Consider the following 24552-nt stretch of genomic DNA (forward strand, 5'->3'; position numbering starts at 1 on the left):
CCAAAAACATCTATGGCTCCATGTTATTTAAGAAAAATCTATTCCCTTTGAACAACAGGGGAATTCTCCGCCTTTAGTTTTCTTATAGATTTTACACAAAGCAAAGGGAGCCATCTGACACTATAGTCAGCGATAAATCATTTACAAATCTTTACATTCAAACGGTAAATTAATGTTTAAATCATTTTGTATTCAAATATGATATAATAAGAAGTTGATTTGGACCCAAGGTCATACAATTTGAAGTTTTTTGGGGGGAGAGGACTCGTTCTCGTGTTCTGCAGGAGATACTTACTCTGGAGACTTCAGAGATGAAGGACCTAAAGTTCTGTAACATTTAGCTTTAGTGCATCTAATCCTCTGGCATTAAAGCCGAAACGCTGTGCGCTCATAACATTATCCAACTCAGGAGACACTGGGATGGGGTGCTCTCATTACAGCAATGAGCCTCCTGAGTGAGCCCTCATGTCACCATTAGGTTCAGACCCGCGGCACCATGAAAGAAGAGGTGTAAACTGACAGTCACCACTCTTCTCTATTACACTGATGGGGAGAGGCTCTTATTAACCCGACAATAGAACACCCTCTGAGGTTTTGTCTCACCTGTAACTCCATCTCACCCCTTCTAAACTCTATATCATCCTGCATATCTGACAAATTGATATTTGTTTTTTTCTGGGCCTAGATCAGTCCTAAAGTCATGCATCGTGTATCCGCTCACAGTGTCACAGTGGATTTCAGTTCCAAGGCACTAGAATCCTAAAGACACCAGACTTTAGGATTCAAACAATAAGTAGTTCAGTTATATAATTAATATTGATCAATGTACTGTGCATCTTTTTTGTCGAACTAGTGAAATGTAATTCAAGACATTTCCCCTGTACATATTATCATTCATTTAACATTGGTAGATTAATTTATATTTGCCAATAATAATGTAGCAACCTTTGTAATCTCTCTTTGGTAATGATATTTATAGTAAAAAGGTCAAATCAAATCCAAATTTCTTATTTTTGAAGCAAATTTCAACTCTTTTAGATCAGCCATGTTTTGCCATGAATTGTCGGGCAAAAACCACATTATCAACAAATCATCATATATTCATCAAACTGCATGTATTGTGGGATTTTTTTTTTGGTGATTATCACATCTTTTGCGAACCGTTTCATAACAATTTCACTTTCCACGCTGATGCTGAAACCTATCCAGCAACAGCTATCTTAGCAGCCAGGAAACTGAGCGTCCAATCTTTCAGCAACTGGAAACGATCCTCTAATTACTGTAATTGGCTGCGTGAGGAGGCGGGTGTGGTGGTATGGAAAAGCCAGGGTGGCATCCTGATCACCGGCCTCTGACTGTCCTCTGAGCTTCATCGCCTCGGCTGCTTTATCACCTCCGACCACTCTATCCTCCTCGATTGTGTTACCGCAGTTTGCTCCTCACCTCCGCCCCCACTCCCACTCCCACCCCCACACCCCCCGCTCCGACGATCCCACAGAGAGGGTTTGTGTATTTCTGTATGGGCAGAAGACCGGCAGTTTTCTTTAAAAGCTTTGTTGCTGCAAGCGATGGTATAATAGTAATCTGTAACAGTATTTTTTAGAGGAAACTTCATTGACTCCAAAGTTGTACCCATTCAAGAATGGCTCAAATGTTACTTTTAGGCTGGACTCCTTCAAGTATTTTGAAACTAGAGTCAAAGAGTTAAAGAGCAGCTAAATCCCATTTATAATTGATGTTGTCCATGCGCAGTGGGATTTGCAAGGGAAACAGGCCAAAATCAAACCCATTAGTCGGTCACTTAATCAATATGAAAGGAATCTTTACGGAGGAGTTTAAATAGTCAAAACAGTCATGAGGTAAAAGGAAGACACCTATTTCTATCAGGTCTATTTTTCTTATTATTAACTCAATTGTTTCCTGAGCTGACACAATTGGTCCATTTTGCGCCAGCTATTGTGATACATAGATGAACTGTGTACCAACTCCTTCCAACTGCCTCAAGTTAATAGAACACCAGAGATCAAGAGATCAAATTGAAGGAACTCCAAGCTAAAAGCGTCTTTATGCGACATTGCTTCACTCAAAACTCCCTTTTTTTTTTTTAAATAACCAAGACATGGCAGATTGGGAAGTAACTGAGGATGGAAGAGTATGAAGGAGAGTCAACAGTGTGTCGTGCTGTCAGCCCGGCTCAGTGTCAGGGCAGGCACCGACCCTGCTGAGCCGGTGTCACCAGACGTCTCCAAGGCAGGGCACCAGCAGAGCGGTGACACTCCCAGGACGTGCAACCTTTTACCAACCGTTACCCTGGACAGCTCTCTCTAGTCATTCACATCTTATTAAAAATCGGTTTCATACATCAGCCGTAAACTGTGTACAAAGCAGTCAAGTACGGTGGCGTCGCCATGATTCAACATTAGCGAGGCCATTGTGGTATTTAGCCCTTTCGATACTCATATATTATTTCGGGATTTCTTCTTATAATCTCTGCCTTGTAAATCATGTCGTTGGCGTGAACACTTTCTCGTTCTCAGAAACCTCCAGCGGCTGGGTGTGAACTCGCTGCATTTAGCTGAGGCTTACTTGTGTGCAGCAGGTGGAGAGCGCAATTACCCGTAACCGGCGTGAGACTTTTTAGCTGAGAAGCGCTGAGAGTACTGAACACGTGTTTAGGTTACATTGCGTCATGGTCCCGTGAGTTTGGTAGCTTTAACACTCCCGGTGATGGATTTCAATCTGCATGCTTGCTGAATTCTGCAAAAACATGCTCATTCATTGAGAATGAGAATGAGAAGGATATTTGTATGGATGAAATGGTGTCTCATATCTATGATGTCAACATGATGTCATGTTGTTCTTTGTTTGGCCGGTGAACAAAAGGGGCGATCCATTGCTATTTTTAATAGGAATGTTGAGAGCATCACAGTTTGATAACACCCAAAAAAAAACATAATTACTGAGAATACATCAGTATTCTAAACGTTGTGTTTTGTCTGGCACCCGTCCATCTGAGGATTCAAAAAAAGGAACTTTCATTCAGTAACGCTATCTGCTCCCATAATAATCAGAGGCACAATTTTAGTGGTTCATTGTCTGTCTGGGTCCTCTGTATTCCTCCCGGCCTTTTCTGCAAGGAACATCTAATCAGCTCTTGTGTAATTGGAGCTGTGTTAAGATGATCTGCAGGAGTGGGACGTCGGCTCTAATCACACACACACACACACACACAATGAACTGCGCTCTGGCAAGAGCAATTATTACTTCGACATACCTTTGGTGATAATGGAAAAAACGGCATGTCCACAGGGAGTTGGGAACTCTAATAAGATGCTGTACATTTTCTCACTTTTTCACCTTCTAACCTTTAAGAGAATGCATAATTATCCAGAGTGTGTGGTCTTTTCATCCGTTATCCGATGTAAAAGGATCAGTGGCCAGAGAGGAGGTTTGTGTTCCCGTCCTGTCAGACTTGGCTGGATTTGGGAAGTGGAGAAGATTTGTAATGTACTATACCTGACAATATCATGCAAACTGTTTACTGGCCAGTGTTCTTTGTCTTCTATGTCTTCTTCACAATAGCATAAATGTGATTTTTTTTAAGTTGACTTTTCATGAATTTTCACATACTTTCATACACGTGTGGTGTGTACGGGGGGGAACTGTGGTGGCACTTTTCCAGTTTTTCTTTTTCTGTTTCTTCGCCAACCTCTCGGTGATAGAAACTGAAAACCAGTGACAATGACAGCTTGTCACAGTCATCTGCAGCCAGTTGAAGGATGTCTTTGAGGTTTTTTTGGATCTGTTTAGCACTATCACCAAGCTCTGCGTCCAATTTCACTTTACCGTGTGAAACAGGTCTCGTTTCTTGCCAGTTATTCTTCCTTTTTTATAATCCAAAATGGCACATCACTTTGTGTTTATTCCCGTATTCTCCCTGAGGATTGATAAAGTGCTCCATGCTTTTATAGACCTCAGCACTGCTGAGTGTGCGGCTGTCCAGAAAAGCGACTGCTGCACTGTCGCAGACGTGCAAGCTCAAAAGTACAACAGGACTTTTAGGGGTGAATTCACAAAAGGATTGCGCAGCTTTTTCGGACACGAAATCTGCACAAATAGTTCTCAAAGCACCCGTAAAGGTGAAATGCACCCTTAACTGCACTGGCAAGTGCTCCAGTGCTATTTGAACATATTTAAATGAGGTACTATGCATACATTTGGCACAAAATTGGCCCCTTTCTATGCAAACGAGTCTCAATGCAAAAGCAGTCCAATTCACAATGTTCTCGGCGCAAAGGCAACATTTACACTTTGCCACATGGATAATTGCAATCGGACACAAAAAGCTCCGAGCTATCTGACAACATCTCTGATTTGGCATCTGCTTCTTTGACGCCTGGTGTCTTTTTATGGATCCTGGTGACCTCAGCCAACGGCCAAATGACGTTTCAAGCAGGCATCTCATCAAAATGCATGCTGAGCTGGGTACAGTCGCTGTAACACTGCAGTGACGTGTCTGCCAGTTATGAAAACAGAATTTCAGTTCAATTCCAGCAAAAAGAAATCTGTAATCTAATCTAAACGATCTGTAGGGATTGAGGAATAACGGAGACTACTACAGCTACTTTGTACTTGCATTATTGCCCTGGTTCATATATTGAAATACTCATGTTGTAGTAATTTATTACAACTCACACTTATGTCATACCATCAACCTTTCTGCTGAATGAGAACAAAAAAACCATTAATGCTGTATATGGATCTGTGATTAGGCTCACAGCTGCTGAACAGGATTAGTCCTCCTCTACTCCAGCTCTTGTCCATTTCTTTCCAATCGCGCCATCTAATCGTATTACTTCACTAATTAACTGCAGCTGCTGGTATTTTTAGTATCTAGGTCATCCTGGCATCCCCATGACCTGTGTGGACTGGCTGGGTTTGTGTGGTTATACACCAACTCCAAGTAATGATCCGTGACATTTTGACATTAATGCTTTGCTCTGGCCTGTTGTTGATTGATACATCTCATTAGAGGTTCAACCTATTATCAGTTCATGAAAGCATTTACAAAAACAAAATCCTCTGGTACACAGGAAGTGATGTGTTTTGGCCACACTGATTGAACAGAGATTTTTCCAAAATTAAAATTAAACCCAACAAATAACACTGATTAAAAAAATTAATTGTTAGTAATTAGAAATGAAAGAGTTTTTTTTAACAAGAATTTCATCAATTATTTGCAATAAGCACATTTTGTTCCTGCCTTTTAAACATAAACGCAGCAGTAACCTTCAAAAGCAGATGTCTTTTCAGGCGGCTTAAAGGCAGTCTTTAGAGCGATGTGAAGCGACAGGAAGGATGACCACTGACATGCCCACACTGACAAACATCCAGTCCAAAATACTCTCCTCTGAGAAACTTGACCAGTCCATTAATATCACAATAAGATGAAAAAAAGGACTACTTTATCTTTTTGTCTACTAACAAACATGTGAGTTAATGACAGGAGGTTTCATAATGTCGTCCGTGGCTGCATCCTGATGTTTAGAAGAAATTAATCATGAAGACTGCAGAATTCGTGACAGTTTAAGATGCTGTACAATTTTACAGTCTAGTGACACCAAGCATTTAATAGGACTTCACTTTTCCCTCTATGTCTCTTTTTATATTAACCATTTACATCATTCACCTCTCTTTCCTCAACAGCTGAAACTATTCTCAATGACGAGTGGCTTGAATATATAGTGCTTTTTAACACTGAATATGGATGATTCTATGATGAGTGCTATATTTATTCTCCTGTCTATAATAAGTCTTGAGCTTCCCCTTTTCACTGTGTGGGAAGCCCCTCTTTCTGGTCCATGTGTTGGTAGGTATATACTGTAGACGCTGTAGAACCCTGACCCTGTTGTCACACCGCAAAGCAACATGATCAACAAGTCCCTGGGATTGTTTCCCTCATGATAATTAGAGCTACTTCTTGTTTTTAAAAGCCATATGACCTTAAGAATGTGTTACGATGTTAACAAAGGCCATTTGAAAGAATCAAAAATGCATTATTTGGCTGTTCAGAATGTTTACCCACACAGTGCCACATTGGTACGATCGAGAAGGAAACCGATTCCGATTTAAATGACGAGCTGCGAGTTGTTAGTCTTCCTACTCATGGTGACTGTTTTCTCAACCACGCTCTCTTTGTCTGCTCTCTCAGTGCTGTGCAATCATACTCAAAATGAATCATCTGCCACTCTGAGTGCATTGTTTCTGACCAGGTCACCTGCTGCACCGGCACCAGTTCTGTACCAACCTGAACCCCCAGATGAACCTCATCTCTCTGCCTCCCTCGTTCTCTGAGTTTGCACCCGTTGCCCCGCTCTCTCTCTCTGTTTTAAAATGGGTCACTCCACTGGTGAAGAACAAAAAACAAAAAATAAGACTCCCATTTTTTTTTTCTCTGAACGGACACAGAAACGCAGCAATGACATGAGTGAAAGGCTTTTGTATGTGTGACACCCCAAAAAGACAAAGCGGAGAAGAGAGATCACAGCAACAGCATGCTCCTGTGGAGGAGAATGACTAATGAATACGTAATGCTTCCTCCACATTTAGATCCAGTTGAAAATGTTGATGATGATGAGGTCATGACAAGTCTTTCAGCATTCATTGCAAATGGTGCCACTGCTGATGAAATTAATGTGGTTTTTAACCACAAATGAGTTATCATTTGCCATCCACCCAAACCCCCCAAATGTCTTTATTTTGATTCTAGTCCGTCGAAAGCGAAATGTGACAAATGATTTACCAACAGCGATTTAGTTACACTCTATATTTAGAACAGCACATCATCGCCGTGTCCCTTGTAACAAGGCATATGTAAAAAAATGTGCAGAAGATCACACTTTGAGACCTGTGATTATTCATTTTCGCTTCCAGACGCTTGCTGACGCCTTGCAGGAGGAAGCATGACTGCTAAGGAGTAACCGTAGCTCTGAGACATTCATTCGGTGTGTGCGTGCATGTTGATCTGTGTGCGGGAATGCATGCCTGCACTGGTCTGAATGTTCACATAAATGTTTTTTATGCCAGATTGTGCAACAGTCTTTGGCATTTATTGGGCTGCGGGACACATGAGACTGACTCTTTGTTCTCTAAAGGAGATTCCCACTCTGGTTACCACACTGACCATGCAACACCGGTCACCTGTTACCTCGCACCTATAGCCTCCTACAACCCGTCGGCTTCATTTGTCACTTTCACCACGCGGCTGTGCACAGAGAGTCATGGTACACTCTGCTTCATATCTGCCTGAAGGTATGACGTGATGACTTATCAATAACTGCTTCAAAGAGATGATGATGGTTCATTATTTCACAGTGGGACCACAAGCATACATTTAGGATAAAAAAATGGAATTTACACACCATGAATAATGCAAGTCACACACAGTTGAATTAACAGGTAACATTCAGGAAATCAAAATATGCATTAAACATGCAGAATCAGGCAGCCTATCGCATTGCATGAGGCAATTCTCACCCACAGTGTTTTTTTTTCCACCGACAACAATGAGGGAGGTTGTGTTTCCTGTCATGGCTGCCGCTGGCTAACCTTTTTTCCATTTTTGCCTGATGAGGCAGGTGCTGGCTGGGCCTTTCAGTGAAGCCGTCTCCTCACTTTCACTACGCAGGGCTGAGACACCCTGGCTCTCTGCCCAAGCCAGCCTCCTCCTCCTCCTCCTCCTCCTCAGCTTTGTCTCTGACCTCCCCCCCTGCCCCCCCCCCCCCCCCTCCCCGCAACAGCCCTCCATCCAGCGAAGATGTAAACTAAGCTAGCACAACACCAACACAACCTCCTCCATTATTCATCTCCCCCCTTTAATGAGTTTTCCATCCACCTGCATGCATCCATCACAATTAAAAGAAACAATTATTGTGTTTGATCACTTTAATTTAAGTCCATCAAAGTATCACATCGCACAAATGCCTCCATCCTACATTAAGTGCTTCCCTGTGTGTAAAGTAGGGAAACAAAGTGAGGAGAAACATACAGTATGGGCACGGAAATGGAAAAACATTTTCCAGCAGATAGGGTGCCCTAAAAACAACAGCCACAACTCACAGCACACGGGGTGCAGCGGGCGAAATAGATTAATCTCTCACCTTCTCGTTTATCTCTTGAAACAGTTTAGCCAACAGCTCGCTTACGTTCTTCAAAGTGTGCCACATTCCCAGTAAAGTCTGATCAACATTGTTGGGTAAATACATTTGATAAGTAATCCTCCTCAGTGACCCTTCTTTTCCTTTTGCACTGAAGAGATGTCTAGGCTTTCGCCATCGCGCCAGGCCAAAAGATCGTGTGTCAATCACACAGATAATATGTTTGTTTACATACCATGATCATGAAAAGGAGGCCAGCTAAATATTTGATGGCTTCTTCGAGTTACCCAGGAACAGTCACCCTGTGACCCAACACTATAGCGTTGGACCTCTGCACATCCAGTCATTGTTAAACACCTCTACCGAGCACTGGCTCACATTTGCGGGCACATGGCTCTGGTTGGCAAATATTTTCGCTTTGTGCTCTCTCTGCTCTCTGCATTGGACACGATGGTGACTCTCAGCAACTACAGCGGCCCTCGGTGTGCCGTGTGAACTCATTCGGTTATAGGTGTTTTGTGACACTCTGACACACTCGCATACGCTTCACACACTTTCCGCGTAACGCCCCAGTGGACAGAGTTTAACCAAGCATGCACCATTGCTCGTCTGCGCCCTCCGTACTGCGGGCATTCAACAATACTCCACTACTCGAGTCAACCCACACACACACACACACACACACACACACACACACACCTCAGTCCTTCTCTGCTGATCTCAGAGTAACTACTCTTTGAGCTGAGACAATTGTGAAAAGAATATAGTCCAAACAAAAGGCGAGAGAAAGTGAGAGAGTGAGTGGGACGGGAGTGAGCAAGGGAGCTGGAAATGAGACAAACGTCTGCGGCTCCACGAAAGGGCAATTAAACGCTTAGTCATGAAAGAACATCTCATCCTTTTTATTGTCTGTATTGTGTCATTCCAAATATAACACTTTCATGAAAATATCTAATCATTGTCTGATATTCTTTGTTGTTTTTTTATCATTTTGTTTGTTGATCATGCTGCACTTCCAAGGTAACTCAAACACCTATTATATTATATCATTTTGAATATGCTCTGATAAACCTATGGTTTTGCCCGTTGGACCCGAGATGAACACGGGCTGTGGCTAGAATTGTCTTTGTTATGCATGTTTGAAATGGAGGCTAATGGAGATTACATGTGTAGCAGAAGTCTGCATCACGTCTTCTCTATTTAGGATGACTGTTCCATCTATGAATCTATCTTTTGAAGTGCTTTGTGAAACTCTCAAAAATATATAATTGAATTTATAAAATCACGGGAGAATCCCACAAGCCCACTGTATTCCAATCTTAAAGGCTTAAGAAAAAGCTTGAGAGCCTTTGAAATTAGTATACTGCATGACCCTGATGAGGATGATTATTTTTAATTGAATCACTGGAGCACCAAGCATCTAATCAAGAACTAACAATTATTTAAATCAAATGTGCAACAAAGAGCTGCAATTGTGCTTTTTACGTCACAAAGCACCAAAGGCAAGGTTGTGGCTGCTGTACAGCAGCAACTGCCGGAATAGTATGGCTGTGGTGTTGTTATAGTAATTAACCGTGCTAAAATAACATATGTTTCGAACATATGTTATGGTTTGTATAGTTTCTTTCTTTTAATCCTCATTAGAGATGACAGTAGTGCTATTATTTGCCTTATCTCGTGTGTTTTCATGATGGTTTAAGTGTGATCAGGACAGACAATAATGTGATCTGCATCAAAGCATTAAGGCACGTTGACAAGCTAAGGTGAGGAGTTGGATTTCCCCATTTACAAGCATCTAATTATGAGCTCCTTACGTCCAACAGTAGATGTCCACCTCCTGCATTATTCTTTAGCCTGTCATTTTCCTTTTTTCCTGCTCCCACTGGTTCTTCCACCATATTTCCCCCAGGGTCTCTCGGAAACCCCTAAATAATGCACACAGAGTGAAGGGCTTTAAGGGGCTTTATGATGGATCACTCTCCTCTTTCTGGAGCTGTTGTATTCTTCTTGTACTGAAGCTTATTTATCATTTCCCATAATGACACTGCTCTCAGGTGAGTCTCTAAATATCTATATTTGCACCAGCCCAACCTTTAAATAGAACCACTCCATGATCCAGTTTTTATCACCGAAAAATGGGTCACATGCCTGCTTTGACACTTTTAATTTGAAAGTTTATTTACAAAAAGGGAAGTCCGCAAATTGCCAGTTATAGTGTTAATCTGAAGTGGGAGTAAGTCATCATTTTGAACTTTTTACAGACATTCGGTCTGTCATTTTTACAATGCAAGTGTAGAAAAGCTAGAATGAGAGACACTTTTACAGCATAAGGAGATAATACATTTTTTTCTTTCAAAAGCAACATCGACATCTCAGAAATGCACTTAAAGCTCCTTTTCAGTTTTCAGACGATGCAGCAGATTCATTCGTTCGTTCATTTACTTTATGGTTGACTTTGTGGTGTTTTAGGTTAAGAAAACTACTCTTCCTGTAAATAGACGTGTTACTAATATGTCCACTAATCTAAGAAGTAATGATAAAGATCTAAATGCACCGAGGCAACGGATAAAGATCCAACTTTATTATTGTATTTATTGATCGTTTTGAAGAACTTTTTGGCCTGTGAAAAAAGAGAGAACGCCCCCAGAGAGGAGATTTCTCACCAGCATGTACCTGAAACACACTGTATGTTGACACAAAGTCTATTCAAAAGATAAAATGAGACTTTAATGCTCTCTGTGGGGAAATCAACCCACTGCAGCAGTAAGTAACAACATATTTAAAAACACAACAAACACTAGAGAGTCACCTCCTAAAGACGTTTGAAGGCGAAATAATTGTTACCCACTTGATTGTAAATGTATTTTTTAAAGTATTAAATAACACATAGCAAAATGTGTATTCTATCCAGAAGGATAGGACAGATGCCTCGAGATTAAAGTCTACATATATGGAGGTTAGCAAATCAGGACCCAGAGATGAATATTAGCAGCAAGATCAGGTCTTTAGGACGTCAGTTGTCGGTTGTTACACATACATTCTTTCCCAATGCAGCCTGAAATTAGCTTCATTAACTCTATACATATTTAACTTATCCCCCTGTGAATTATTAAGCCACAAACAAGCTATATTTACCATGATGCGAGACAGTCTCTCTCCACACGCTACTGTGTCAGCCGCTCTGTTATTGAAGTGTTTCATGTTTCCTATTTTTAGGCATCAAAATCAATCGCGTAAGCGGGAGGATCACAGATCGCAAGCTGCCACGTTTCAAATAAACAGCAGGCTTCCACACGTGTTCACCAACCAGTTGCAATCTTTGACGGATTTAAATCATGTTTACACCTCTTGCCACAGAAGTAAGTGACACAAAATAACAGATTTATGATCATAGTTGTCACTGCTACGCTATTTATTTTATAGACTAAGAAAATAAGGCGCCGGACTCATTGAAAATGAATATTTGTCAAATTTGTATTCAGTTGGAGTCAAGTCAAGTCAATCTTATTTAAATTGACTTGAATGCACGTGAGGCTGTGCATTACTTATAGGCAAAGCAGTGCTCACAATGACAATGTATAATGTTGACCATGTTCACCTTCTCAGTTTAGCACGTTAGCATGCTTGCAATTGCTAATAAGTACCACGCACAAATACAGCTGAGGCTGATGGGAATGTGTTTAGTTATTTACTCAAAACCAAAGTAGGTTTTGTGTGTTCACTGCATGAGATTTGCAGAAGTAAATTGATTCCAGTTACGCTGTTAAAAAAGGGTTTTCAAATGTGAAGTAGTGCAGTTGGGCATTTCTCCTTGGTCAAAGTTGTTTAAATGAATGAAATATCTTCCCAGCAAAAATGACTGAAAAAAAAAAAGAACAGCCATTGTTCAACAGGAATGCTATATTTGAATGCATGGAGTGAGTCACTACTCAGCATTAATACACACTTTAAACAGTTAACAGCCGCTGCAGCTTCTCTCCCATCAGTGGACAATTACAGGGAGGAGAGTGATTTATCACTGAGGTAATGTGGTCTCCAGAAAAGAGAGCGGAGAGAGCAGCGACAAGCCAACTCTCAAACAGACTTAAATGTGCCGTCAGACAATTATTTGAGTCTGAAGTGGTAATGAATTTGAGGCAGTCCTCAGAGAAACAAACAGAGGACTCGGGTGACTTTTTGAGGAGAGGTGGAGACGAAGGATATTTGTAGCTCGTTAAAAGTGTTTTTTTAAAAATCTTTTTATACTGAGCATCAGGTGTGTGTCATCTTTAACGCCACCAGAAACATGTAGTCACAGGTAGCTCAGACGCACAGAGAAGCCAGTGGTCCACTCATGCTGGTGAACCACGTTAGGCTTCAGTACTTAGTGTGGTGTGACCCCTGGTGGCCGAAGAGTGTCGGGATTGGTTTCAACGTTTTCGATCACACCTTCTATCAGAGCTGCCTTTTTCATGGCTTTGTTGTATGATTTCATTCTCATTTATTTTCTTCTTTTCTCTGAGGCTCTGTAATCTTTTTAAGATGTTTTGGTCGATCTAACCTGCAAAAATAATTGAATCTAGTCAGTTAAGATGCTCGTACTCATCAGAGATACCCATGAACTGGTGAGTTTATTTAGTCAGTCATGCAATCAGCTGTCAGTCCATCAGACAGTAAGTCGGGCAGAAACTGGAGTTGATGTCCGGAATTAGTCACGACTCCGTCTTCTTTCTGTTCTACTTTTAGTTCAGCTAATTCTGATGTTGCTGCAGGCTCATTTCCCCACAGTGACTCCTCGTCTGACCCCTTGTCATTCAGGAGATTCCTTTACAGACAGGTCTCCCTTTAGTGTCCGTGACTGTGTGAGTGAAACATATCTTCACTCTTTCTCTCTGCCCCCAGCAGCGTGAGGACATACTGCCATATAGGACATGTTAGTGCCATGTATAAACCTGAAATGTATTTAATTCTACCAGGTCACCGTTCACTTGTGAAAACCACCACAGCCTCTGGTTGGAGTCTGGGGATGTCAGCCACTGGACCTGACGTCACCCAATAAAACATGCACACTTCCCTTCGCTCTGCTTCCATTGGGCTCCATCGTGTGGCTGCGTTCAGGCCAGTGCAGTGCTAAAGGACTAATAATGACCTCAGTAAAGAGAGGAGACGGTGCTTATCAAGGTCACTCAGACCAGAGTGTGAAATTAAAATGATCTCGTAAAGACTCCATTGTGAGCTCTGGGGTGTTAAAGGTCGGTGGTTTGCCACGGAACAATACGGAAGTGCAAATGTGTGCCCTGCTGAGATTACCAGAAGTCATGTTTGCTCATCCACTCGTTGCTGGAAAGTGGAGCAGAACATAATAGTCCCCACAGAACACATCAGCTACAGAGGGCTTTTCAAGTACATTTGGGCTGTGGCCAACTCACTGGAGTGAAGCACGTTATTGAAGTGGAGGCATTCATCCTTCATGCAAGCTGGTTTTAATCTAATAATCAAGAAACCTAACTTTTAATTATTGGTGCTCTGTTTCAAATTTCTAATTTAGGGAACCAATTAAACGAAAGAACATCTGTACTTCAGCTTACTCTTGTTAATAAAATGTGATCCGTTTTCATTTCTTTATTGCCTTTTTAGAAAAGGTCATTGTTCTCTTGGAATAGTAATTAAAATGTGTATCTTTTAGAGCAGGAGGGAACATTTTCACCAGGACCCATTGTACATTCAGTGCACAAAGATACAGTACATGTAAGTGCAAAGACCAATGCACAAAACACAGTACAAAATCTGGTTTATTGTGGCAAATTAGATGTTTACATTATTGTGTGCACTGTAGTGGTATGAGTAAATAGTTGGTAGTTTGCAATACAAAGCTCAGCATTCAGTACATTCGAACACGAAGCGGACGGAAGATGAATCTCCGACCCCTCCTGCAGGTCTTTGGCCCTTTTATCAACATCTGAATGAACCGACGGGTACATGAGAGAAAAGCTTCTTTCTGCTCTGATTTCTGAATAGAACTGAAAGTGATGTACAAACCACGCCGGATTCATTGTTATGGAGAAACATGACAAAAAGACAAAATAAATATCAAAGCAAACCAGATATTCCGTTCTCTTAGGTACCGATCCATAAATGTTCGGATAGTATAATGGTATTCTGAGTATGTCAATTTAGGAATGTATGTCCATTAATTTAGGAATTTGGAAGAAAAGAATACAGTTTTAAGCGTATGTAACAGCAAAATAACATCAAGAAATACACTCCTGCCTTTCCTCCAACCAGTTGGTGCATGCCAGGTTGTTGATCATCCAACAGGTCAGCTGGTGGTATATTGATCCAACAAAAATGATTACTTTTTAAAATAATCCGTCACATCTCATGTTAGATTGATAAAAACAATAAAGGCTTTGAGATACAGTCTGACGCATTTCTCCCCCTTTCCTTTTAAAGCAAACAGATAGATAAATGTTGAATCACAACACGTTATAAACTTACATTATACTTACAGTATTTTTACCTCCCACCTTTTAACTAGCCTCTCACAGAGAGTACGCATTTCTCTCATTTCTGTTTTTTCATCCTCTCTGTTCCTGTTTTGATGTCTTCCTGGAAAGCTCTTTGTAAATTGTGCCTCATATCGTCATTACTGCGAGTGCTTGGATGTCTGTTAAGATGAAAATGTACTGTAAAGGGCCCTTCCTCCCGTCTACCTCACACAGTCCTTCTTCTGAAGAAAATCTGAACTTCATAGGACGCACACCATCTGCATACACTACAATGGCTCAGAATTATAGATGAGTGATGACTTGTTTTCCTTATCTTCCTCTGTGCTGTTGCCAACATTCCTGGAGTTTATTTCATATTTTCCGCGTGAATAAACCGGCTACCTATATGGACAAGCGGAGGAATGGGGCCAATATTAAGGGGTCGGCTCCTAAAAAGAGTTCATGCTAGAAAAGAGAGATGTTCTCAAAGAGCGTACTACTACAAATAATCTGCATGTCAAGTCACACATGTATAACTAGAGTAAAAGATTTGAAGACAACTTTATATATTTTCTTAGCAGTTGTGACAGAATGTGAAACATTCATTTTATTTTTTTACACAGAAAAATAAACAAAATATACAACTTGATCTTATATTACAAGTCACTCCACCCTGACGGCCTTCCTGAGCTGACAGCCTTCATCTACACTGAGGAACTCATGTTCAAGCAGTTTAAAGTTACACAAGCAGACAATGAAAAATGGCTTTTTCGTGAATGGCTGGTGTTCTGGCATCACGGAGTGCTCGCAACAGCTCGGCCCATGAGATCAGCGTGTGACTGCACTCTAGTTTCCTGCCCGTGGTAACTTGAACAGTTGGCGAGGAACGAGGATATCGAGCTTCAGGTGTCGTCTTGAGACTGCAAGTATACTGGCTTGGCCTGCTTCCTCAGGCGCTGCTGGGCTTTCAGCTTCCTGCCTTTCTGAGTGGCCAATCCCATTGGTGGTAGGTACGTCTACAGGGACAGTCGGGGAACAAAGTCATTGAAGGAAGTCTCTCGACAACACAATGACCCACACAGAGAGAAACTTATCCAATTTGTCTTATAAACGGTTATTACTTACAGGCCTTGGATATGGGTTCCTGTAATGTAAACCTGTGAAAATAATGACAGTGTTAGTCACTCTTCCAAAGCCAGATAGCTTTCTATCCTGCATCCTTTTAGTCAAGAGTTATGTAAGGAAATGTGTGGAATCTCTCCACTCTTACCTATTTCTATCCTTGCTTCACATTCTTCTATACACCTTTTTATTGATTCTTGATCTGTGAGCTGAGAAGAAGAAGAAGAAGAAGACGCAGAAGAAGAAAAAACAATGAGTCATACAAACTGCCATAAATCTACTGCTTCTTCATTTCTGAGATCAGTGCACCGTTGTTCACACCTGCTGGTTCTGTCTGAACAGAGTGCAGGCCTCCTGAAGAATGTATTTTCTCTCAGTCTCCGCGTCACTTGTGACTCCGCTCTGCGCCTGCCAGCTGCGGGCGATGCGAAACACCCGCATGTACAGTGACAACACCGTCCTGCGAGTGGAGGCCGTCATCGGGGCTCACAGACAGCGGTTACCTGCACGATGAGGTAGTTTGAGTTGGAAATGAACAATGGCGTCACAAGACCTGTTACTGAGTTCTCTGTGTATGAAGCTCAATTACATATTTTTGTTGACAAGATTGAAGGCATTACAATCAGGATTACACCTTTACATCAGTTAAATGTACTCGGTCACTTTGTTAATGTATCGGTCTGTACTTGGGAACACTGTATAAAACAATAGGCCTCCAAACCAACCAGTCCACTACGCTGGAATAGGAGCAAAGGCCCAGGATTTCAGTGACTCAGTAAGTTTGTGGTGATTTGATTAAACACAAGTTTATTTAAATCCATATGCATCATGTGAGTAAAACAAACATAAACGAAAGAGCAATTGTGGACAAAAAAAGTCCCCCAACAATAGCTAATAATGCAAGAACCTAAGACATCTGGGGCCCCTTGAAGTCTGGGGCCCCGGAGCTTTCTTTGCTGGGTTTCAGATCCAGCCCCGAGTGTTCCCATCAATCACTAGATGTCCTTAAAAAACAACAACACAGGCCTGGCTTCCAAACACAGCCTGTTACACGACTGACTGCAAGTATATCGTATCTTCTGGTATGTGTTGAAGTTAAAGGAAGTCCTAAAAAGAATGCCAGTAGCGCGTTTGTATTAATTATTGTTTGCTAAACAGAAAGCACGAGGCAATACATGTCTCGACATTGACAGCATCACTTGTCAACATGAAGCTAGCTCTCCTCGAGCTTTCTCCTGACAGTAAGTCATAAGACACCTAAAAGAACGGAGGTGAAATTAATAGCGATACGAGTGCTCTTCACATTAACGATTTACGTTATCGCTCAATATGTTTTTCAATGTATTTAATATTACAAACTTTGACCTACCTACTGTCTGGAGAAGAGGCAGAAGAGGCAAGAAGAAACACATATGTCGCATGGTGATGACGTATTCCCCAGACTGGTTTCTAAAGGCTGCAAAGAAAAAGAAAACATGAGGAGAATCTTAGATAAAGTTGGAGATGTTTTGCTAATTTAAAGCAGTAGCACAATCTCTACAGGTAATTATTTATAGGCACAGTTCTAGCAATTTTATATGAGTTATACGATTTTTGACATGTTCTATATTATTCTCTCAAAGGTTCTTTAAAATGTCAACAAAACACGCACTCGAGTTACCTTAATTGATTTAACAATCTAGGCTTCTGGGTGTGATGCAGTATCATCATTTATTCTATATATTTCCAGGATGTTTCAGCAGATTCATTTGTTAAAATTAAAAATATCTTGTCGTTGCCATCGCTGAGATGAAGATCAGCTGTTGGCTGCTGGTAGTCAGGGAGGAAGTGATGCAGGAGAATGCCCACTGTGTAGCTACACTCAGTGACTAAAAGGGGGAAGCACAAAGAAATGGACTGCTTTGGTCCGAGGTGGTCCTTTAACTCACTCTAAAGAGCGAACGTAATTCAGAATGGATTAAAAAGTACCACCTGGTTGCTAGTGTTTCACCTATTTTCTTTTTAAAAGCGCAGGTGAATACGATACTGATGAGGAAGTTTCTCTCAGCTGCCAGCTAGTTAGCTAGCATTCTGAGTTAACGCGACGAGTTTGCCTCAGTTCGTTTCTGGTCGTGTCCGCTAAATTGGCCAACTTCCTCACTACTTCATTTGTACTGGCGACCCTGAAGTGATGCTCATCCAATTCCAGACGATACCGTTTCCCCAAAAGGTAAGTTTGTGTACGATGTTAACTGTGGCGTTCCTCGGTGTCTTAATCGGAAGACCTAGCTTAGCCGATAGCTAACTTTTAGTGGACCGAGCTGATGCTAGCTAGCTGTGGCGACGTCGTCAGGGCCAGGCAGTTGTTGATGTAACGTTAGCATTAAATGGCCCGGTGGCGATGATGTCTCGCCAATCAATAACCGCTTTGACACAAGTACCACCTGAATAAGTGAACAGCTGAAAATGCCAGGTGTTAACGGTTATCCTAACACTGTTTACATGGCATTTGTAAGTGTTGTGCATGTGCTGTTAAGCCCACTTGATCCTGTTTATGCTCGCCACTTACCGACGATCATAACGTGGTAAAAATAACGTTATCGCTAGCTCACGTTAGTGAGGCTTCAGACGTCCATCGTGTGTGTTAGTTAGGTGGAGTTAGCCAGAGTGTGCCAGTGAGACATTTGCCTCGACATGCCCAGTTCCAGTGATCAGTACAGTCGATTTACTCCAACGCTGAATACATTTCCATGATCAACGTTAGAACAAGAGTCGTGGCTTGGTACGATCAGTGATAACCACACAAAGTAAAAGTTGTTTTCAAAAGTAAGTCGAAGTTGTGTATTTTTACAACATGTGCTCATGAGTTGAATCACATTCAGGACAAAGTCTCTCAGGTCTCTCACTGGACACCTACAGATGATCATCCAGAGATGTGTTAGCCTCTTTTACCATCGTCTTTGTAGTTATACATCAACAATTGAACAATCCTGCAATGAGGCAAACTGCTTTGTTGTGCTCAAATGACATATTCATAGGATGTTGACAAAAATAGCCCTGCAGCGTTGGGAGTGATGAGCTATCACGTTCTGCTTATGATGACAAGATTATGTGTCTTTTCAGCAGTGAGGATGTCAAGCTCACAATGACGGAGCAGAGTAGAAAGATGCTTTGATCTGTGGTCAATGCCTGCAGAGGGATTGTCTGTAAGTAACTCCCAGCTACTTTTTTGTTAGTTATCGAACACCTGATCAACTCACACATCTTATGTGAGCAGATGTTACAGCTGACTGATTAATTGCATTAAAGTACACATAAAGTCACGCTGCTTTGTGAGAAATAGGGTAGGTAGAAGAAAGGAGATAATGCTTTTACACATTGCGTTAGTTTGATTACTCTGAACCTCAGTTTATATGCACTTCAGTCACTAATCAGGTTTTCATCTTCCTCTCCAAGTTATTTTCCTTGCCAATCACAACCTTAGTTTGTACTGTGGCAACATGTGAGTCCTCATACTGATGTTACTTTTCAGTGTGACGTTATTCCCCTTTTCTTTTCCATGCACATATATACTCTCTTTTAAAAGCCTGTGAAAACCTGGAAAGGGACACACATGACCAAGTAATCATGTTTATTTTAACCTCACGAAACAGCCTCGCGTTGACTTTTCACTGCGGAAAGGTTGGGAACAATCACGTTAAAGTCCATGTTATCATAGTGATTGCTGTAAAATGTCTTTCAAATAGTTTTGCCGTTTTCATTGGCAACCATAGTAGCTCCACAGCCCTTGCCTATTTTAGAAATCATTTCATGATTGCATTTTTTAAATCTGCTGCCATTACTGCCGGAATGTAGGAAGATAGCAACACTGCGTGTACTGCATGCCTATTGAAGAACCTTGTAAAACTGTCTGTCAGACTGTCTCCTGATACCAAGATAAATACGTCATTTATGTGGATGTGGTACATAGGATTATCGTGAAATGAAACACAACAAAGCTAACATAATAAGTTCAAGTTATACACATTTAGGTATATTTTAATTGCCTTTAAATGGATGGACCTTTAGTGTCACAAAGGAAAGACACGTTTTTTTAGTGGCTCTGTTTAACACAAAACCAATTCAGTACGTTTTATGGGGTTACCTGTAATGTTTCTATGGTAATCAACACTGTAAGCATTGGATGCATGCATACATATAGACTGTTGTTTTCTCTGGTCTTCACTTTTTAGGGTTTTTAAGTCTGGCAGTGAGTCGGGGCAGATTTGGCACAGGTAGTGTATCTTCCTGACCTTCAATGCTCACAAATCCTTGTGCTTTGAGTTTGTTCTACTAATAGCGGCAGAAATGTGGATCCGGGCCTTTTTCATTGTGAGCAAGGCTGACTCAGTCTAGAGCTGCACTCTACGACAATTAACATTTTTCAATTGTTCTTCACCTCAGGCCTGAGGGCATGTTGAGACGTCTCGCCGGGCCAGAGAAGAGGCGTCTAGGTGGCTCAGACGGGGACTGAAGGTGAGGAGGAAAGACAGACGAGGGACCAGGGAGGGAGACATGGGTCAATGTGTCACCAAGTGTAAGAATCCGACGTCCTCGCTCGGCAGTAAGAGTGGAGACAAGGAGAGCGGCTCCAAGTCCCACCACAAGAAAGGAGGCAGTGCTGGTGGCGGCCACAAAGACGAGCCCGGTGCTCCGTGTAGCAAAGCCACCAGCGATCTGTCGAATGGCACCAAGGCCTTGGAGGTTTCGGTGGAGACGCCCGTCATCCCCGCGGTGATGGGGGAACCACGCGGGGACGAGTGTCTGGACGGAGACGGGCTGTCGATGCTGCGCATCAATGACCTGTTCTGCTGCTACAAGGATGAGCAGGAGGATGCTATCTTGGAGGAAGGCATGGAGATGTTTTGCAATGACCTGTGCGTGGACCCAGCAGAGTTTCGGGTGCTTGTTCTCGCCTGGAAGTTTCAAGCAGCCACCATGTGCAAGTTTACAAGGTAAGGTGGAGTTCTGGGACACTGGGCGTGTTGTTTGCTGGTATCTGTCCATCAGGATGAACTAGCATTACTACTCCAGTCATTAGCTGTAGGTGAGAACAGGACATCTTGAGTCAGCTGTTTCCTCATCCCAGACGACTCACACACATAGTTTCATTAGTGCTCGCCCTGATTTAATTACCAAACAGGATATTGTTACTATATATATATATATATATATATATTACATACATACATTTGACAATGCTTATTGTGGCCTGGTGGTTATTACTTTATTTATCCCGGGGGGGAGATTCCCGGACGTTTACACGCACAATTTAATTTTACGCACACACACACACATAGGACCGAAATACACACATGCATAACCTATAGAAATGCAGTTTGTAGAGATGTTAGAGTGATGAGGCCACGGTCAGACACCCCCCCCAAAAGTTAGAGGATTCGGTGCCTTGCTCAAGAGAGCCTCGGCAGTGCCTGCGAGGTGAACGAGCACCTCTCCGGCTACTAGTACAAACACCGTACTTGTTCCATGCGGGGCTCCAACCGGCCACTCCAGCATGCTATCAACTCTGTTACCCCAAGTGAAAACATTATAGGGTTTCCTGAAACTAATGTGTGGGATTGGCGCCAATCAAGGCATTTTTTGATTATTGAATACATACTAGATAGACTCACGTCAGAGCCTTTGTTTAATGTAACCTGTTCTCTCTGCGCGTAACAGAAATGACTCGATGTACTTGATAAGTCACTTTGAGTCATTTCAGTGGCTGCTGGTGTCCGTGCTAATAAATAATGAAACGAGACATTTTGAATAAACCTAAAAAAAGCTTTTAGAAATGCAAAGAAACTTAGAGCACTTTAAAACCGGTCAGTAATTGTTAGATTTAAGAATAAAGTATATTATAGCTGTAATAAATTGGCTAAGCACACCCACGGGGTGAGGATAGAATGTAATGCCATGAATCTGGCCGGGATCCTTTCGTGTACCTTTCTATCCTCGTTTCTATCTCGTCATCCACTATTGTACACACACATATACAGTATATATCTCCTGCTCTGCACTGCCACTGCAGTTAGTGTCTGAGATGAATAGAGCTGCCCGCTGGCCGGTTCACTTGTCACACACACACCCCCCCGCCCCCCCCCTCTGATTTTGAACTCAGCACTTTTCTATCCAGAGGCTTTGAACAACACCACACTCTGGTTACCACCGTGTTTCATTGTCAACTGATGCTTACCGAGGCTGTTTATATTCCGTTTGACTTTGAAAGCCTATATTGTTGCAGTGCTCAAATAACAAAGTATATCTGCTTGAAGTTTGTCAATGTTTCATTAATAGTAGTGCCATTTTTAAATGTAAATTCCTTAAACTGCGAGGGGCAAGGCCTCCTTCTTTGTCAGTTATGTTACTTTCCAGTGTTTTCAGGTTTTTTATTTGTCACATACTCAACAAATCTTTACATTGTACAGTTAAACAGCCTGTTTGCCTCCTCCAGTCCTGAGCTTTAAAATATATTTAAAGATACAATATAAAAGACACAACAGCACAATTGTAACAAAGTTACAGATAGTTGTTACAGGAGTTGTTATAGACACATGGCCCTTTTTGTTTGCATTTCTTCACACTGTTTTGTTGTAGCACTTAGTAAATGTATCTACTAGTTAGCTCTGGTGCTGCTAATTTAGTTTTGTTAAAAAGTTCTTTGCTGGGCCTCATCATGGTCCACTCCACTGTCGCTCTGATGTCTGTTCCTGTTTACTTTGTGTCCCCAGGAAGGAGTTTGTTGAGGGCTGCAAGGCCATCCAGGCAGACAGCCTCGAGGGTATCTGCTCACGTTTCCCCGTCATGATGCTGGACGCCCGGGGCGAGGAGAACTTCAAGGACCTGTACCGCTTCACCTTCCAGTTTGGCCTGGACGCTGACGAGGGCCAGCGCTCGCTGCAGCGTGAAATCGCCGTCGCCCTGTGGCGCCTGGTGTTCACCCAGGACTCGCCCGCGATCCTGGAGCACTGGCTGGACTTCCTGTCGGAGAACCCCTCAAGTATTCGGGGCATTTCGAGGGACACGTGGAACATGTTCCTCAACTTCACCCAAGCGATTGGGCCGGACCTGAGCAACTACAGCGAGGACGAGGCCTGGCCCAGCCTCTTCGACACCTTCGTGGAGTGGGAGTTGGAGCGCAGGAAAAGAGAGGAGGAACAGGCACTGACGGCAAAGGAGGAAGAGGGGAGGTGTACTGAGACAGAGTGTTCCCCCACCACAGACAGACTTGAAACAGAGGGAAGCCGCGGATCACAGACGTGGGGGGGCCACTGACCAGGAATCAAGAAATAAGGGAGGGCACGATATGATCTACACCTGAACTGTACATCTGTGAATCATTGGATGAATATTAGTATTACCATTACAGCTGTTCATTTTGTTCTCCTATTCTGTCTGGGTGGGATTCCTGCTTTGCACCCTTTTTTGTTTTTGGTTTCTGAAAGGGCTCTAAGAACTGTTATTTTTAAGCACTTCTATTTAAGTTATTATTTTACTTTTTTCTTTTTCTCCTCCCGTGTGTGTGTTTTGAGTAATTGGACATGTGGTCCATTTCAGCCTCCCATCTACCGACCATAACCGGGCAGAGTTGGAGCTTGGTTTTAAAAACAGGCGACGGAAAGCCTTTTACCTTTACCCACGATATTACTATATGGACGGTTCACTTTGACTTGATAACACTGCTGATATGTTTAGTACAAGGATAACGTTAATAAGAAAAAGAAGGGACATTTTGGCAACCTGTTTCACTGTCAAAACATGAGAGTAACCATAAGGCTCAGGGGTCAGTGAGAGCATCTTGATTGGACTAATCTAGTTAGATTGTATGCTTTTATCTTGCAGTGCTGTGAGGATGAATTGGTTGCACTTGCCTTCACAGCTGCTGGCCTGCAATTACATGGCAAACACAGTAATGGATTACAATTCTGTCACAAGGGCATTTTTGTTTTTAACGATAATACAACGTTGTCATATCCATCTAATTCCAAGTTGACGGTAACGGACCCACCCTCTCTTCTGTGTGGAGTGTTGTTTTTTTTAGTGCTACCGGTGCAGCGAGGGGCTGTGCTCCCTTTTCACCTCTAGCGTCTACCATTTTCATGTCCACCTATTTTCAAGAAGCGGTTAAGTGTGTGCAACACAATGATGCTGGCTTTTCTCATTTTAGGAAGTCTGTAACACAACAAATGAGCTAAAGCTATAGGTCTTTGTCATTTCCCAACAGATGATGCCTAAACCTGCGTTACATTCAGGACCGTTACAATGGGCTTCACACAAAGCTTTTCTTGTTTACCGTCAGGAGTTTAAGAGGCATCACGTCCTTGAACTTCTATACGACAAACAAATGTATACGTACTTCACAAATATTGTTGACTGCTGCTGGTGATGGTTGTAATGGATTGCACAAAAACCAATGGCATGCTTAGTCGCTATACTTGCAACACTTTGCAGAAAGATTGATGCCAACCACATTATTTTAATTTCCAACCTTTTCCAAACTGTAGAATGATCTTTAAGTACAGCCTAGGGTATTTTGGGATGAGTGAATGAGTGTTAAGTAGACATACTGGCTAATCAAAAGTCTGTGGTATGGGTCCAGTGTGGTAAGAGGATGGCATAACCTAATCTCTTTGGTTTACATCAACAATGATTTTATTTCAGACCCACTTTGTCCTTTTTATATAAAATGTATTGATTTATAATAAATAAAAACAGTGTTGAACTTTTGACTGTTGGACCATGGGAATCTGTGTGATTTTACTTCAGTGATCTCCTTATTTCTTTGTAAT

At 42.0% G+C, this 24552-nt stretch overlaps 2 protein-coding genes across 6 annotated transcripts; one reads left to right on the forward strand and one right to left on the reverse strand.

Moving 5' to 3' along the window:
* Nucleotides 1-15198: 15198 nt before the first annotated feature.
* lyrm1 (LYR motif containing 1) lies at nt 15199-17155 on the reverse strand. The gene is made up of 5 exons (XM_079182448.1): nt 17115-17155; nt 16067-16248; nt 15894-15954; nt 15749-15780; nt 15199-15639 (listed from the first exon to the last, which is right to left on the reverse strand). Exons 2-5 carry the CDS (start codon nt 16223-16225, stop codon nt 15526-15528), a joined length of 366 nt encoding a protein of 121 aa, XP_079038574.1. The 5' UTR covers nt 16226-16248; nt 17115-17155; the 3' UTR covers nt 15199-15525.
* A 437-nt stretch (nt 17156-17592) lies between these two features.
* On the forward strand, nt 17593-24490 carry dcun1d3 (defective in cullin neddylation 1 domain containing 3). Of its 5 annotated transcripts, XM_079182073.1 has the most exons (5): nt 17593-17954; nt 18848-18930; nt 19957-19998; nt 20168-20718; nt 22495-24490. In XM_079182073.1, exons 4-5 carry the CDS (start codon nt 20279-20281, stop codon nt 23036-23038), a joined length of 984 nt encoding a protein of 327 aa, XP_079038199.1. In that variant the 5' UTR covers nt 17593-17954; nt 18848-18930; nt 19957-19998; nt 20168-20278; the 3' UTR covers nt 23039-24490. The 5 variants fall into 5 exon arrangements, with proteins under 5 accessions (XP_079038199.1, XP_079038201.1, XP_079038202.1 ...); XM_079182075.1 differs by lacking the exon at nt 18848-18930; XM_079182076.1 differs by lacking the exons at nt 18848-18930; nt 19957-19998.
* The last annotated feature ends 62 nt before the right edge of the window (nt 24491-24552 follow it).

This window comes from Pholis gunnellus (assembly GCF_910591455.1).
Source record: "Pholis gunnellus genome assembly, chromosome: 21".
NCBI lineage: Eukaryota > Metazoa > Chordata > Actinopteri > Perciformes > Pholidae > Pholis > Pholis gunnellus.